This window comes from Phodopus roborovskii, unplaced genomic scaffold, assembly GCF_943737965.1.
Source record: "Phodopus roborovskii unplaced genomic scaffold, PHOROB, whole genome shotgun sequence".
Taxonomy (NCBI): Eukaryota; Metazoa; Chordata; class Mammalia; order Rodentia; family Cricetidae; genus Phodopus; species Phodopus roborovskii.
The window spans coordinates 13095646-13112964 of NW_026126408.1; the positions used below are offsets into that span (position 1 = coordinate 13095646).

Below are 17319 nucleotides of genomic sequence, written 5' to 3' on the forward strand. Positions count from 1 at the left end.
TACTGGTGGCAGAAGCTGGCTAGACTGTCCTGCCTAGGTGGCTGGTGTAGCAGAGGGAAGAACCATGGGGGGTGAGGCTAGGCCACATGGTCAAGATGGTGGCTGCCATAAACATATCCCCAACAGCTGGCAGAAATCATAAAATTTTGAGATAAAATTTTGTCTTGAGTAGATGCTGCCTCAGCCCAGGCTACTGCTCTGAGACAGGCAGCAGCTGCGGCTGGCAGAAGAGTTTTAGCGTGGCGGGAAGAGAACAGAAATAAGTTTAGGGTAAGAGATTATTTAGCAGAGAGATAGAAAAAACTCCTTCCATCTACCTGTTCGCTGGCAGTAATTTGAAAGATCCAGTAAAATACCAGGATCTAGAGAGCCCTTACGCGGCCAATTTGAATTATTTTCTAGGGGATATCTAGGCCACTTTTCAGTACAAAGGTAAATAAGACTGGTGCCTTAACAAGTGGCATCTATCAGGCATCCCAGTGGGGGTATTTCCTTGGTCGGTTTATTCCCCATGGGTAGAACAGAAAGTGACCATGCAGTCTTGGAACTCGTCAGCTCAAGAGTGTGGCCACGCCGTAAATGAGAATGGCAGAACGGTATATCGAAGGTCGTCAGCCCGAATACATTGCCAGGGCCAACAGCGGCCAGAAGGACTCAGCAGTCCGAGAGCAGAGCAGATATACTGCCCCGGGCGGTATGTCTTCCACCCGTGAGGAATGTACCTGACCTTAAGGAAATGGGTTAAAATTTAAAAGGGTACCTTACCTAATTGAAGTCGGTGTGGGGTGGTATTTCCAGCGAATGGGGTGGGGGGGGAGATGGAGGCGGACCACTGGTATCGGAAACAGGATCCCGAGTGTCTCTGGCTGGCCACTCGCTAGCAGATGGCCACCAGTGACCCTCAAGGAGAGCCTGCCCGGGTTTTGGCACCAATGTTGTTCTTTTGCTGCGCAGCTAATGCCTAAGAAACACAAACACGAGACTCAGCGCCCACGTGGAGTTTATTGAGAGAGGGGAGAGAAAGAGGGGGTAGCTGGTGGCCAACCGAAAGCAGGAGAGAGAGAGGGAACAGAGAGAGAGAGCAAAGAGAGGAAACAGAGAGAAACTAGAGAGAGCAAAGAGCAGAGAGAGGCAGAGAAGCAGAGAGAGAGAAAGAGAGAGAGAAGCACTTGGCACGCTTGCTTTAAAAGAGGCTTGCGCATGCGTAACTGAGTCCTCTGGCCTCCAGGTAAAGCTGAGGTAGGGATGACAGGGCCATGAGCGTCCCGACCATCGTTGGGGCAGGGGTCAGCTGGCTGCTAGTTCCTAACAGTGCTACCTCCAGAAGTTCTCTTATTATTCAGGATTATTTTACTGTGTGTGTGTGTGTGTGTGTGTGTGTGTGTGTGTGTGTGTGTGTGTGTGTGTGTGTGCCCATATGAAGCTGAAAATTATCATTCCAAGATCTGTGAATATTAGAATTTTGAATCTGTAGATTGCTTTTGGTAGGGTGGCCATTTTTACTTTGTTAATCTTACTGATCCATGAACATGGGAGAGCTTTCCATCTTCTGATATCCTCATTAATGTCTTAAAGGCTTTTTTGTTTTATTTTGTTTTTTTAGTTTTTTGAGACAGGGTTTCTCTGTGGCTTTGTCACTCTGTAAATGAGGCTGGCCTCGAACTCACAGAGATCCACCTGTCACTGCCTCCTGAGTGCTGGAACTAAAGGCATGTGCCACCAATGCCTGGTCTTAAAGTTTTTATCCTGCAAGTCTTTCACTTGCTTGGTTAGAGTTACCCCAAGATGTTTTATATTATTTGAGGCTATTGTGAGAGATATTGCTCCCCTGATTTCTTTCTCAGTTGTTTGTCAGATATATATAGGAGGACTACTGATTTTTGTGATTTAATTTAGCTACTGTGCTGAAAATGTTTATCAGTTGTAGGAGCTTCTTGGTGGAATATTTAGGGTCACTAATGTATACTATTATATCATCTGTAAATAAAAACACTGACTCTTCCTTTCCAATTTGTATCCCCTTGATTTCTTTCAGTTGTATTATTGCTCTAGCTAAGACTTTGAGTACTATATTGAATAAATGTGGAGAGAGTGGAACCTTATCTTGTCCCTGATTTTACTGAAATTGCTTTGAGTTTCTTTCCATTTAAGTTGATGTTGGTTGTAGGGTTGCTGTGAACTGCCTTTATTGTGCTGAAACATGTTTCTTATATCCCTGATCTCTCTGGGACTTTTATGTATTTATTTATTTATTTTAATTTTACATGTCAATCCCGGTTCCCTTTCTCTCCTTCCCTCCCTCTTACCCTCTCTGCCCCCTCACATGTACCCTGACCACCCTCTCCTCCCATCCCCCCACCCCAATTCCACACGTAGGGCAATGTCATCCAGGTGGGGTCATGTAGATCTGTCAAGTCATTTGAAGTAGGGATGAGGACTTCTGTCTCTAGGTTAAGGGAGTATACATCCATGGGAGGGCAGTGTCCGCAAGGTCCTTTTGTGCACCAGGAATACATCCTGGTTCCACTGTCTGAGGTTCCTTAGACTGCTCAGTCCTTCTAGCTGAGACCCATATTCAGGGGGTCTGAGTCAGTCCCATGCTGGATTCCCAGCTATCAGTCTGGGGGCCTTGTTCAGGTCAGCTGTCTCTGTGTTTCTGCAACCTGGTTTTGTCCTCTCCCTCTGCATCTGGATTCTAGTTTGACTCAGTGTTTAGGTATGGGTGTTTGCTTCTGTTTCCAACAGGTACTAGACAAGGACTCCATGATGGTGGATAAGTTAGTTGTTGATCCCACTATCCCGGAAGGGCATTTATGGTAGCCTTTTCACGGTTGCTCAAATTGTTAGTTGGCAGCAGTCTTGTAGTTCTCTAGACCTTTCTTTAGGTTCAGTTTTCTCTTCAAACCAATAATGGCTCCCTCTTTTACCTTCTCTCTCTCTCCCTCTCCCTCTCCGTCTCCCCCTCCCTCTCCCTCTCTCTGTCTCTTTCCTGTCTTCTGTTCCTACCCTGGCTCAATCTTCCTAGTCGCACATGCTTTCTGCTCCTCCCCTTCTCTTTCTCCTACTTCTCTCTCCATTCGCTGCCCTCCCCCACTTCACCTGAGCTCTGGGAGACTTGTCCCTTCCCCCTTCTGTGAGGGACTTTATATGAATCTCTTAGAATACACCTTGTATCCTAGTTCCTCTGGTGGTGTGAATTATAGGCTGGTGATCCTTTGCTCTAGGTCTAAAATCCATATATGAGCGAGTACATATCATGTTCCTCTTTTTGTGACTGGGTTACCTCATTCAGGATGGTTTCTCCAAGTTCCATCCACTGCCTGCGAATTTCATGATTCCATTATTTTTTTTTTCTGCAGAGTAGTATTCCATTGTGTAGATATGCCACATCTTCTTTATCCATTCTTCAGTTGAGGGGCATCTAGGTTGCTTCCAGGTTCTTGCTATTACAAATAATGCTGCTGTGAACATAGTTAAGCACATGTCTTTGTTGCATGGATGTGGATCATTTGGGTATATGCCTAAGAGAGGAATTGCCGGGTCCTGTGGTAAACTAATTCCCATTTTCCTGAGGAACCGCCATACTGATCTCCAAAATGGCTGTATGAGTTTGCACTCCCACCAGCAGTGGAGGAGTGTTCCACATCCTCTCCAGCATAAGTTGTCTCCAGGACTTTTATTATGAAGGATGTTGTATTTTGTCAAAGGCCTTTTCTGCATTTGATGAGATGATCATGTGGTTTTTGTCTTTCATTTAGTCTATATAGTGGATTACATTTATTAATTTATGCTTGTTGAGCCATTCCTGCATCTCTGGGATGAAGTCTACTTGGTCATGGAGAATGATCTTTTTGATGTATTCTTCAATTCTGTTAGCAGGTATTTTATTGAATATTTTTGCATCATGTTCATAACAGAAATTGGTCTGTAACTCTTTGTCGGGTCTTTATGTAGTTTGGGTATCAGGATAACTGTGGTTTTGTAAAATGCATTTCACAATCTTTCTTTTGTTTCTATTTTGGAATAATTTGGGGAGTATTAACTCTTCTTTGAAAGTATGGTTGAATTCTGTACTAAAACCATCAGGCCCTGGGCTCCTTCTGGCTGGAAGTCTTAATTACTGCTTCTATTTCATTAGGAGCTATAGGTCTGTTTAAATTGCTTATCTGATCTTGTTTTAATGTTGGTAAGTGGTATGTATTGAGAAAATTATCCATTTCTCTTAGATTTTCTAATTTGGTGGAGTACAGGTTTTTAAAATATGCCCATATGATTTTCTCTAGATTTCCTCAGTGTCTATTGTTATGCCCCCTTTTCCACTTCTAATTTTGTTAATTTGGATAGCCTCTCTCTCTGCCTTTCAGTTAATTTGGGTAAAGGTTAGTCTTACTGATTTTCTCAAAGGACCAACTCTTTGTTTCATTGATTCTTTGTTTTTTTTTTTTTTTTTTTTTTCTATTTTATTGACTTTAGCCCTGAGTTGGATTATTTCTTGTTGTCCATTCCTTTTGGATGTGATTTCTTCTTTTGGTTCTAGAGCTTTCAGGCTCGATGTTGAATTACTAATATGAGATCTCTACTTTTTTTTTTTTTTTAATTTTATATAGGCAGTTAGTGCTATAAACTTAACTTTTAAAACTGCCTTCATTGTGTACTATAAATTTGGGTATGTTGTATATTCATTTTCATTTTTCTTGTGTTCTAGAAAGTTTTTTTTTGGGAGAGGGGGTGTTTGTTTTTTGTGTTGGGGTTGTTTGTTTTTCCAGTCAGGGTTTCTCTGTGTAGCTTTGGAGTTTGTCCTGGAACATTCTCTGTAGACCAGACTGGCCTTGAACTCACAGAGATCTTCCTGTCTGTGCCTCCAGAGTACTTGAACTCAATTTTCCATTTTTCATTCAATAGTGAGTTGTTCCATTTCCTTGAGTTTGTAAGCTTTCTGTTGTTTCTGTTCTGTTTCTGCATCAGAAAAGATGCAGGGGGTAATTTCTGTTGTCTTGTATCTAGTGAGACTTACTTTGTGCCAGACTATGTAGTCAGTTTGGAGAAAGTGACATGAGGTGCTGAGAAGAAGGTATATTCTTTTGTTTCCAGGCAAAACATTCTGTAAATAAATAGGTAGATTAATTTATAATGCTATTTAGCTCCAGCATTTCTGTTTAGTTTTTGACTGGGTGTCCTGTCTATTGGTGAGAGTAGGGTATTGAAGTCCCCTTCTGTCAGTGTGAGGGTCAATATGTGATTTAGTTTCTTTTGGGGGTGCTCTTGCATGTGGTGCTTATAATGTTAAGAATTGCAATGTCCTTAGAATTTTCCCTTTGATGAGTCTGTGGTGTCCTTCCCCATCTCTCCTGACTAGTTTTGGTTTGAAGTCTATTTGGCAGATATTAAAATGGCTACCCCACCATGTTTCTTAAGTCCATTTGCTTGGAATATCCTCTTTTATCTTTTTTTTTAAGATTTATTTATTTATTATGTATATAATGTTCTATGTGCATGTACACCTGTGGACCAGAAGAGGGCACCATATCTCATTACAGATGGTTGCAACCATGTGGTTGCTGGGAATTGAACTCAGGACCTCTGGAAGACCAGCCAGTGATCCTAACCACTGAGCCATCACTCCAGCCCCCTGGAATCTCCTTTTCTATCATTTTATCCTGAGATGATGTCTGCCCTCAATATTAAGGTGTGTTTCTTGTTGCAGCAGAAAGATGGATCCTGTTTTTTTATTCATTCTGTTAGCCTGTGTCTTTTTATTGGGGAAGTGAGACCATTGATGTTGACATTTACCAATGAGCAGTGTTTCCTGTTATTTTGTTGTTGTTGTTGGTGGTGGTGGTGGTGGTGTGTGTGTGTCTTCCTTCTTTTGGTTTGCTTGTTTGGGGTTATTTATTCTTTGTGTCTTCTTGGGTTGGAATTTTCCTTCTAGCACCTATAGTAGGGCTGGATTTGTAAATAGATATTGCTTAAATTTATTTTTTTATTATGGTATGTCTTATTTTCTCCATCTATTGTGATTGAGAGTTGCTGGGTGTAGTAATCTGGGCTGATATATGTGGTCTCTTAGAGTCTGTAGAACATACGGTTTTTAGAGTCTCAATTGAAAGTCAAGTGTTATTCTAATAGGTCTACCTTTATATGTTACATGGTCTTTTTTCCTTGCAGCTTTTGATATTCTTTCTTTATTTTGTATGTTTAGTGTCTTGATTATTATATGGTGGGGAGACTTTCTCTTCTGGTTCAGTCTATTTGGGGTTCTGTGTGCTTCTTGTACCTTGATAGGCATGTTTTTCTTTACGTTAAGAAACTTTCTTTTGTGATTTTGTTGAAAATTTTTCTGTGCTTTTGAGCTGGGATTCTTCTCTATTCATACTATTTGTTGATTTGTCTTTTCACACTGTCCTAGATTTCCTGGATGTTTTTAGATTTATCTTTTTTTTTTTTTTTTTTGATCCACCTCTTCTATTCTTTGGTGAAGCTTGCCTCTGATTTTCCTGTTCCAAAAGTTTTCATTTCCTGGTTGTCTTCTTTTTAGGTTTCCTTATTGACTCTATTTCCACTCTCAGGTTGACTGTTTTGACTGTTTTATTCGTTTATTTCCACTGTTTGTGTTTTCATCTGTTTCCTTAAGGGATATACTTGTTTCCTGTTAGAAGACTTCTATCATATTCATAAAGACTGTTTAAGGTCTTTGTCTTTTGCTTCACTATTTTTGCAATACTCCAGGCCTGCTGTTGTAGGGTTGCTGGACTCCAGTGCAGATGTATCATCCTGGCTGTAATTGTGTTTTTACACTGGTGTCTAGGCATCTGGGTTTGGGAAGACTGTGATTCTATGTGCTGATATCTAGTCTGGTCTTTGTTCCTTATGGTGTTTTGTTCCTTGGTTTCTCTTGCACTGTCTGGTTCTTAGGAGAGTGGTGGTTGTGTAGAAAATTTAGACTGTCTGGCCAATAAGCTCCTGGGATCTAGTTGACTCCTCCTCTTCCTCCAGTGCTAGAGTAATGAAGAAATACCTCAACAGCTATCTTTTATTTGTGTGCTGGGGATTTGAACTCAGGTCCTCATGCTTGCATAGTAAACACTTTTCACCACTAAGCCAGCTTCTGGATCTGTGTTACTTTTAAGAATCCTGTTATCCTGTTTAAACCTGTGAGGGTGGGGCCGGGGCCATGGCACATGCCTTTAATCCCAGCTTTTGGGAAGCAGAGACAGGTGGATCTCTATGAGTTTGGAGGCCTGGTCTACAGAAAGAGTTCCAGGACAGCCAGGGCCACATAGAGAAACCCTGTCTTAAACAACATACAACAACAACAAAAATAAAACCAAAAAGAAAAAAAAAAAAAAAAAAGAAAGAAAGAAAAGAAAAAGAACGTTGCTTCTTATGCTTGCAAAGGTTTTCTTTCATCTAGAGTTTTTTTTTGGGGGGGGGCGGGGAGTGAGATGGTATTTGTCCAGGAATTTATTATGTAGACGGCTACCCTCAAACTCATAGAGATTAGACTCAGGGTCCTGTGCATGATAAGCAAGCACCTTACCTAAAGTTCTCCATTTAATGCTCATTTCAAAGAATCAAGAGTTTTCCTCCTAGTTTGTGCCTTAAATTTTCTTTGTCTTCTTTGGTTAAGTTTGTGTTTCTTTTTAAAGTATCTTTAACTGAATCCCTTTGTCTGTGATTTTGGGTCATGCTGAAGTGAGCAATTAGAGTTTTGCCTTCCCTCTCAGGTGCCCTGCTATGTGTACCACACCTGAGGATAAATGCATCTTAGTGCTCACTGTACAGTATTTCCAGGTTCCTTTATGATATCATTTTACCTGCAAATTATTTAGGAGCAGGTTATTAAGTTCCTAGATATATAAATATTTTTGTTTTGTTTTAGAATATCTTACTACTCTTAGTTTCTAACTTGACTCTGATACAATTACAAAACACATGGTGATTTTCCTCCCTTCAATGAAAATGTAAGTTTGAGACCCAAAATGTACTACAACTGTAATTACTTTTTAAAGACAGGTTTCTCTGTGTAACAGCCTTAGCTGTCCTGGGATTCTCTCTGTAGACCAGGCTGACCTAGAACTTACAGAGATCCTGCCTCTGCCTCCTGATTAAACGTGCTGGGATGAAAGGTGTACGCCACCATGCCCTCTGATGACTATAATTTTTTAAGCTTATGGAATTGCCTGCTTTTCTCTAATTTTGTCAGTTTTCAGTATGTGTATTTTGAGACTCTATTATTAGATGCAGTAACAGATCATTATGTCTTCTGAATAATTTGACATTTTGTCATTTTGTCTTTTTATATCTGACAAACTCTTTGTCCTGAAGCCTGTTTTATCTGAAATTAAAATAGCCATCACATGTCTGCTGATTACATAGTACAATTTCTTTGATTCATGATTTTAAGATTTATTGTATTTGTGTTTATGTGTGTGCTGTGTGTGAATATATGGTATCTGGCAAGGGCAGAGGCATTAAATCCCCTGGAGTTGGATTTACAGGGAGTTGTGAGTCACCTGATGCGGGTGCTGGGAACCAAACTCAGGTCCTTTAGTGGGCAGCACACACTTTTAAATCATATCTCAGGACCCAAGCCCAGGAAATAGTGCCCCTTTCTAGGGTAGGGTCTTCCTATCTCAGTTAACTCAGTGAAGATACCCACTCAGACATGCTCAGAGGCTAACCTAATCTATATACTCCTTCACAAGTAGATCAAAACTTTACCCCTTGTCAACTTGGAACCCAGAAACCCCAGGTTTATTTTTTGTTACATCTTTTTTTTTTGTATGTGTATGCTTGTGTGGGTGTCAAGGTACATGTGTGGAGGTCAGAGGTCAACTTGTAGGAGTCAGTTTTCTCCACCAGGTGGACCCTGAAAATCAAACTCAGGTAATCAGGGATGACAGTAGGCACCTTTGCTTGCTAAGCCACACACCCTTCTATTCTATTATTTGTCTCCATAGCTTCATGGCTACTTCATAGTGCAAAACTATATTACCACACCTTTAATCCCAGCACTCGAGAGGTGGAAGCAGGTGGATCTCTGTGAGTGCGAGGTCAGCCTGGTCTACAGAGTGAGTTCCAGGACAGCTAGTGCTGTTATACAGAAAAACCCTGTCTCAAACAAACAAACAAACAAACAAACAAAAACCAAAATAAAAACCCAAACAAAAGAACCCTGTGTGTGTGTGTGTGTGTGTGTGTGTGTGTGTGTGTGTGTGTGTGTGTATTCATTCTGTTCAACTAAAAAAGTGCTCGTGGTCTAACAGTTCCAATCCTATTTAACACTTCTAAGTTTCTTCTGACATTCCAGGCAGTCTCTTAACTCTGAGGTTAAGTACGATTAAAAACAAATTATATACTTAAAACAAAGGTGTACAAAGTAAACATTCCCAACCCAAAGAGAATTGGAGCATAGCAATGGTCAGACTGATGCAAGACTGAAACCTACCAGGGCAAATACCAAACCCTGCAGCTGTGTGTCCCTCATTTGGGTTCAGAGGGCTTGAGTGGCCTGGTCCCTCCAGCTCTGCCCTTTGTAGTACACACAGCCTCTAGCTTTCCTGGAGGAAAGTCCTATGGTTCTGGCATCTTCAGTATCCTGTTCTGTTTCTTCACTTTCACAGCTTCATTCAGTCTCCTCAGGGGCTCCTTTCCTGGAGTCTGACCCTGCCACACATTGCTAATTTCAGGTTGGTTCTTTACACCTTAATTAACTTAATTAATGTAACCCCTCACAGGCTTGTCCAGGCTAATCTAGTCTAGATGGTTCCTCACAGGTGTGCCCTGACAGAGGCTTATGATTCTAGATCCTGTTGAGTCGACAGTGTTAACTAACACAGGACTTACAAAAGACCGGTAGTGGTTACAGAAGATGGCTCAGTGGCTAAAGTGCTTGCTATGCAAATGGGAGGTCTAGAATTTGGATCCCCAGAAGCTCATGGAAAGGTCTGACGAGCTTGGTGGCCCGCCTGTAATTCCAGTGTCAGAAGCTGGAGGAAACAGAGCAGGCTGGCTAGCAAGAATAGCTACATCAGCTCATTCTGGATTTGATTGAGAGACCCTGCCGCCCCCAGAGAATGAAGTGCATGCACTTCACATACATATAAAAATCAAAGCATAAGCTTGCACACAAAAAATGGAAAAAAGAAAAAATAGAGTTTACAAAATAGTAGACTTCCATACGGCATTTTCATAAACCCTTAGTCTCCGTTAACCCCTTTCTTCCCTCTCCTACCCCAGTAGCCTCTGTTTCCTCGGTCTTCAAATCTGAGTCTCCCTTCATAGCGTTTTCTTCAGCTGCAGTGACTTGCTTACACAGTTCTCACAGAACAGATCTACTGAAGACAAATTCTTAGTTTTTCTTCATCTGAAGAAATACTACTGTAGGAATGTCTTATTGAAGCTAGAATTCTGAATTGACAAACAGTATCTCAAGGCCACCTGCCTTCCTTGGTTTTGCTTGGGCATTCATGATCCTGTGAATCATTGTTCCCTGTATTGTAAAACACTGCTTTTCTGAAGTTTTTTGTTTTTTGTTTTTTTGAAAGACTTTGTCTTTAATAGTTTTAGTAAGATGTTCATAGCTATCCTTTTCTTTGAGTGATCTTACTGTTAAGCTTCTTGACTCTTTCAATTTATGTATGTTGTCAACTTTAGGGGGTTTTAAACCAATTTTATTTTTTTCCAAATGTGTTTTTCTTTTTGTGTGGGTGTATGGCATCTGTGTGCATGCGTGTGTGTGTGTGTGTGTGTGTGTGTGTGTGTGTGTGTGTGTAAGCAGATGCTGATGTTGACTGTCTTCCTCAATTACTCTCCACCTTTATGTATGTATGTGCTTATTTATTTATTTATAAGAAAGTTGCAGGACAATGGTGGTGCACACATTTAATCCCAGTATTCCAGAATCAGAGGTAAGCAGATCTCTGTGAGTTTGAGGCCAGCCTGGTCTAAAGAGTAAGTTCCAGGGCTGTACATAGAACTCCTGTCTTGGGGGGCAGGGATGTGGAGGAGGGCTTCTGGTGAGACAACTAAGCAGTTAAAAGTACTTGTTTCTCTTAGCAGAGGACCTGGGTTCAACTCCCAGCACCATATGGTGGGTCACAGCCATCTGTAACTCCAGGTGTAGGCGTTCTGATGTCCTCTTCTGACTCACAGAGGTACCATGACTACATTGGTGCACATAATAATATGCAGGCAAAACATTTAGACACATAAAATAAAAGCCTAGAAAATTTGTTGGCATTTTTATTTATTTTATTGGGGGTGCTCATTTACAGTACTTGTGTGGATGCTAGAGCACAACTTGCAGGAGGTGGTTTCTTTTACTATGCTGGTCTTGGGGATCAAACTCAGGGAGTTGTGCTTGGTGGCAAGCACCTCTCCCTGCTGAGCCAGCCCTCTCACTATTTCCCCAGGCTGGCGGCCCAGTAGGTTTCTGTGTCTACCTCCCAGTATTGGGATTACAGCTGTTCTTCCTTGGGTGTGGGCACTATATTGACTGAGTCATCCCTCTCTCCCAGTGTGTTTCCTACTTTGGTTTCTTTCTCTTTTCCCATTTGGAATTTCAGTTATACTCAGGGTAGGACTCAGAGGTTCACCCCCAGCTTGGAAGACTTTTTTGTGCTGGCTGCTTTTCCATCTTTTGCATGACTCCTCCTGTCCTCTGCATTCTGTTCCTGAGCCCGTGCAATGAGTTTTAAATTTCATGTAAATTTATGTTTCCTGTGTACTGATAAGTTCTGCCCTTCATTTTATATGTGTTTTCCTTCTTAGGCGATTTGCATAATTGCTTGACAGTGTTTAGCATTCCCAGTGTCTGGAGCATATTTGGTTCAGCAGCTGCTAATGATGTATTACTTGAGGTTACTGAATACTGCTGTTTGTTTTAGTTGTCGGTGTAGTTTGAGGCCGTAGTGTTGGCTCACCTTGGGGGGCACTAGTGGGAGCCTCAGTTGTGTTCTTAGACCTGTTGCTATTGTGCTTTGCCTGGCTTGTCCGGTTTGCAGATAGGCCACAGAGTCTCTCTCAGACTCTGTTGTTTCAAGTCTTTCAGTGCTTCAGGCTGTTCTTCGTCATATTTTGTCCTTGGCAGGCTGATTTAAGTGTCTCCCTGTCTTCCACACACATAGCTCAGCCTAAGCTGTCACTTTTGCCATTGTATATGCATAATTATATGGCCACCTTCTTTTCTTTCTCCTCTCCAGTGTTCCCTACACTCTGGGCCAGCTTCCTGTGGTCTCAAGATGAACTTGGTATAGTTAGTCTTATGTGGAGGGAGCTACCCTTCTGGCAGAGCCATAGAACACCCACAGGAAAGTGACAGCATGGGTCACTTCTCCCTGTTTTTACTCCCTGTGCCACCACCTACTTTTGTTTAATGCATACTTGGGAGTAAGCAGCTAATTCTGCCACACCTACCAGGACTGCTCCATAGTGAATATATAATAATTTATTATATTGGACTTCATATAGAGAGCTGATAATTGTTCCCCGTTTCCTAGAATGACACCCTTCAATGTTTTACTCTGTCTCCTTCCTCTCAGAAGAAACCATGAAAGCAAATACATTTGTCCTTATTTATGACTCTCTTAAAATTCTATCTGCTTTATATATGTGTTTGTGTTTAATTTATTGAGATACCATTGTAAGAGAGATCCTGTTGTGTTTCCTTTTGTATTTAGTAGTAACCCCCTTAATCCAGTTAGCCCTTTACATGCTGAACTGTTTTATTTCTTGGTTTTGGTTTTTCTGAGACAGGGTTTTTCTGTGAGGTCTTGGCTGTCCTGGAACTCACTCTGTAGACCAGGCTGACCTCAAGTTCACAGAGATCCTCCTGCCTTTGCCTCTATACTTGGATTAAAGGTGTGCGCCACCACCACCTGGGTGCCAAACTACTTTATTGTAACTGACAACTGTGTAGTATTCTATAATTGTTAGCTGTCACATTTAAAAATCTTTTTTCCCCATCCCTCTCTTCCCCTCCCATCCCCTCCTTTCCCTTCCTCCCTCTCCCCTCCTGTCCTCTCCCTTTCTCCCTCTCCCTTTCTGCCCCCCCCCCCCCTTCTGACAGAGTCTGCTTATGTAGTCTAGGCTGACTTCCTGCCTCAGCCTCCCAAATGCTGGGATTGTAGCCCTGTGACTCAGGCTGAATTTACCAATTGTGGTGAAACAAGCTGGCTTTTCTTTGTTACTCTTTACCCTTGGGCCATCCTTTCTGCAGTCATATGAACTAGCACAGGGGAGTCCTACAGGTCTTTGTGCACTCTGAAAACTGCTGCACCACTGCATATTGAGTGACTTAGAAGAAAGAACATGTGACACTCTAGTTTCTCAGCAGTCTTTCTTAGAGAGAGAGAGAGGAGGGAGGGAGAGAGAGAGATTCTCTGTGTAAAACTGGCTGTCCGGAACTCACTCTGTACACCAGCCCCGTCTCAAAATCAGAGATCCACCTGCCCAAGTGCTGGGATTAAAGGTGTGCACCATAACTGCCAGGCTCAGTAATTTTTCTTTATGGCCAGTTTGATTAAGAAATCCGAATCCAGCTATTTACCGGGATTCTCTGGCTAACTTCACTAAAACAAGATAGCATTGTTCTTAAGCTGTGAAAGCTAAGGGTTGTGTTGCATAAATAGACAGGGCCCTGTATCAGTGCTGGGAAGGGAGGCTGAGGGGGAGGATGATTCACACCAGGATCCAGACTCTTCTTTTCCTCTGTGCTGAGAAGCCTTTTGATTGTGGTCCTTCTATCAGTGCAGACAGGATATATGTGGCTGTGCATCCAAGAAGTGTTTGAGCGGTCTCATTGTGTCCTGTCACTCTGCCTGCTTTCTTTTCTCAGAGTAGTCTGGAAAGGCATGCCTTCCTGGGCTGCAGAGGGACGTTTTATTGCCTGCTTCCTCTGCCTCTCTGCACTGAGTGTAAGAATTGTGTATGCTGTGTTAAATTGACTTGTAATTGTTTTAGGGTGTTATAACTGGTGTTAGGGTGTTGTGTTTTCATTTCCTTTTTCTTTCTTTTTTTTTGTAAACAAGACAAAAACTAGTCTTAAATAGTTTTGCACAAGTTATTAACTTTGTTTTTTTTTTTTTTTACAATATAAGAACATTAATAGGAAACTTCTCCAGTCTCTCCTCTGTGGTCCATACCTTTGTGTTGTGTCAGTAGCAGGACCCAGTGCTCCATAAAGGACAACAGCTTCCAGTACACCATCCCTCATGATGACTCCTTAAGTGGCTCATCATCCGCCTCCTCATGTGAGCCAGTGAGTGATTTCCCAGCATCCTTCCGAAAATCTACGTACTGGATGAAGATGAGAAGAATCAAGCCCGCTGCCCCTTCACAAGTTGAAGGTATCCATTTCAGATTCTCAGTTCTAAAACAGGAATGTGTTGTGGTATTGTTTCAGGGCCATGTGGTTGTTTGTCATTGGTGATTAGACATGATTTTGTTTGAAATGGGCTTTTACTTTGTTGTTCACACTGGCTTCAAATTCACTGTCTAGCTCAAGCTAGCATCAAACTTACTATGATACTCCTGTGTCAGTCTCCAGAGCATTGGACTTAAACTACAGCCAACTTGTAGACAGACGTTAAGGAGTTAGGTTGTCATGCACTGTTAACTTCATTACTATCCCTTTGTCAATAGAGTGAGTTTCTACCAATCCTATTTACTGTAACCTTTATCGTAAAGGATTGTGACCCATTTGACCTTTTTTTTCTTATTCTATTTCCCTCTGCTCTTGAGGATGTGGGGACTGGGCAATGGATTATCATGGTATGCTGGAGGATCACAGTCAGTGTTTCATAGCCGTCTTTGTTGGGCTCTGGTCCATAGCCCTAAATCATGGTCAAGAGAGACATTGTAGACCCTTAAGCCTAAGGAAGAGTGGGTAGTTTCTGAGGAAGACAGTCTAAAGGAAGAGGGAGCTCTGTCATGCCAAGTTTTCCTCAGGCTGTTCTGTGAGGGTGTGTTTCCTGGTGACCCGTGCCTTTGGTGGTATTGTGATGGGTTTTTTGAAGGCCAGCCCAAGTGTTCACCTATGGACCTTTGTTGTGTAGTATCAGGTGCAGGAGCAAAGGAAAAGGAAAAAGCCAAAGGAAAAAGGAAAATCAAGCAGGAAGAAGATGAAGACTATCGAGAGCTTCCTCAGAAGAAACACAAGCTCTATGGTAGGGGCTCTGCACTGTCTGTCCTTCTGTAGGAGACTGAGCATCATCCATTAAGGCCCAAGGGAGAAAACCCTTGGTTTGGAGGCTTTGGAGCCCCTAGAATATGATTGAGGGATGTTACGAGTGGTCCCAGAGCCACGCCAGCCCCAAATAACACACAGAGATCCTGTGTTAGATATAAAGCTGTTGGTCTGTTACTAACCTTTCTTATTGGCTAGCTCTGTCTTAAATATTAACCCATTTCTATTAATCTTAAGTATTTCCATGCGGTCTTATCTTACCAGAGAGAGGGCCCCAGAGTTCTACCCTGTTGGTCCTACATCTCGAAACTCCTCCCTACTACTTCCTTTCTCCTCCTTGTCTCCTAGTTCTGCCTATCTTGCTTTCCTATTGGCCAACAGTGCTTTATTTATTAACCAATAAGAGAAACATATTTACAGAATGACATCTCCCATCATCTCCGCTTTTCTATCTAAATAAAAAGAAGGGTTTTAACTATAACATAGTAAAATATATAACAAAACAGTTATCAAATAAGAACCACAGTTAACAATATTTAGTCCATTAACATTTAGCAAAATTTAAAGAAAATATTCTGTCATCTATCCTATCTTTGTGAATCTAAAGTCCAATATGTAACCTATCTTTAATCCTAACTAAGGAAAACTATATCCATAACTATCTGTCTTCAACTCCTTCAAAGACCACAGAAGTATAATATATAAACTCTAGAAATGACAGAGACAACTCACTGCCTGGTCAGTCACCCAAAGTTCTTCTGTAATGTTCCATCTTAAGCCTATAGACCATAGTGTGTCTGGCAGACGCCCCAGCAAAGCAGGAAACTTTAAGCTGTCTACCTGTATTGGCATTTGGTCAGTCATTTTCTCTGTGTCTTGTAGACTGTCTGGTAGACTCTTTTCATGAAGTAGGAACCCTGTAGCAATGTCCATCTTGTATATCAGCATTTACTTTCCTGTGGGTCCTGCATATCCAGTTTATACATCGTAAAGTCACAGTCCAGACAAGAACAATATCATGTCCAAATGATTAGTCTTGCCATAATGAAAGCAAATTCCATAACACGTTTCTTCAATGTCCATCTTCCTTTCAGACTCAGGTGGTGTTGCCAGGAGCAGTTATGTCTCACTGTCAAGAAAAACCCTAAACCCTTTTAAATGGTCTTTGAAAGGTTTGAAGAATGCCTATTCATCTCATATATATCTCTGTATATCTAGAAATCCTAACTACTTTAACTATAAGTTTTGACTATTATAGGTAAAACCTAACTAAAGTTTTGACTATTATAGGTAACAATCTAAAATCTGTACTAAATTATACATTTTTAAATGAGATATAGAAACAAACACAATACCTAAACAAGAGGAGAAATGTACATATCACAAAATTGACCTTAAGTTTGTATCAATAAATGAAAATACATTAGAAAACAAAGTATTCATATCTGTACCATAATCCCCTTTTTTACCTTTAAAAAGATTGGTTGTGGTCATTAACCATTTAATGACCCATTTAATGGCCCATTTAAATGAAAACAAACATTTATAAACAATATTTGGGAATTTTGGTCTGGTTCTTTCCAAACTGCTTCCTGCTGGTAGGGGGCGCTGTCATGGGGATCCTAAGAAGACTCAGAAATCCTGGTTGTAGTGGTCTGCAAGGCTTACTTGTTCCAACTGTTTGAATGTTGGATCTCCTGGACACTGCTTCAGGGGGTCTTGCTTGATCAAACCATGTTTTTCTGGAAGGAATCCACAGCTTTTCATTTTCTGTGGAAACAAAAATAGAAATCCTTTCCCCCAGTAACCTGGCCTTAGACTTAAATTTTGGAGTCAAAGCATTTTTAAAATATATAAATTGAATTAATCCAGTAGTGTTTGTTTTAACAGTTGTTATTTGCTCAGCAGTCAAACAATTTAAAGACAATATAATACCATACAGTATCTATACTCTTTTTGTGCTTTCCATCTTTACAGGGCTTTTTTATTACTCTATTTCTTCTCCTTCTGTTTTTTAATTTTTTGAGACAGGGTTTCTCTGTGTAACTTTTATTAGTCTTGGAATTAACTCCGTATATCAGGTTTACTTTGAAATCACAGAGACCTGCTTGCCTCAGTCTCCCAAGTGCTGG

At 41.2% G+C, this 17319-nt stretch overlaps 1 protein-coding gene across 5 annotated transcripts in view; it reads left to right on the forward strand.

Moving 5' to 3' along the window:
• The window catches only part of Znf512 (zinc finger protein 512), a 47783-nt gene that overhangs the window by 11041 nt on the left and 19423 nt on the right, over positions 1 to 17319 (forward strand). For 3 of the 5 annotated variants that reach the window (XM_051181814.1, XM_051181816.1, XM_051181817.1), the window contains 2 exons: positions 14164 to 14348; positions 15063 to 15167. In XM_051181814.1, coding sequence (XP_051037771.1) covers positions 14164 to 14348; positions 15063 to 15167 — 290 coding nt within the window. Of the gene's footprint in view, positions 1 to 14160; positions 14349 to 15062; positions 15168 to 17319 lie in introns of all 5 variants that reach the window. The other 2 variants (XM_051181813.1, XM_051181815.1) reach the window with 1 other exon arrangement.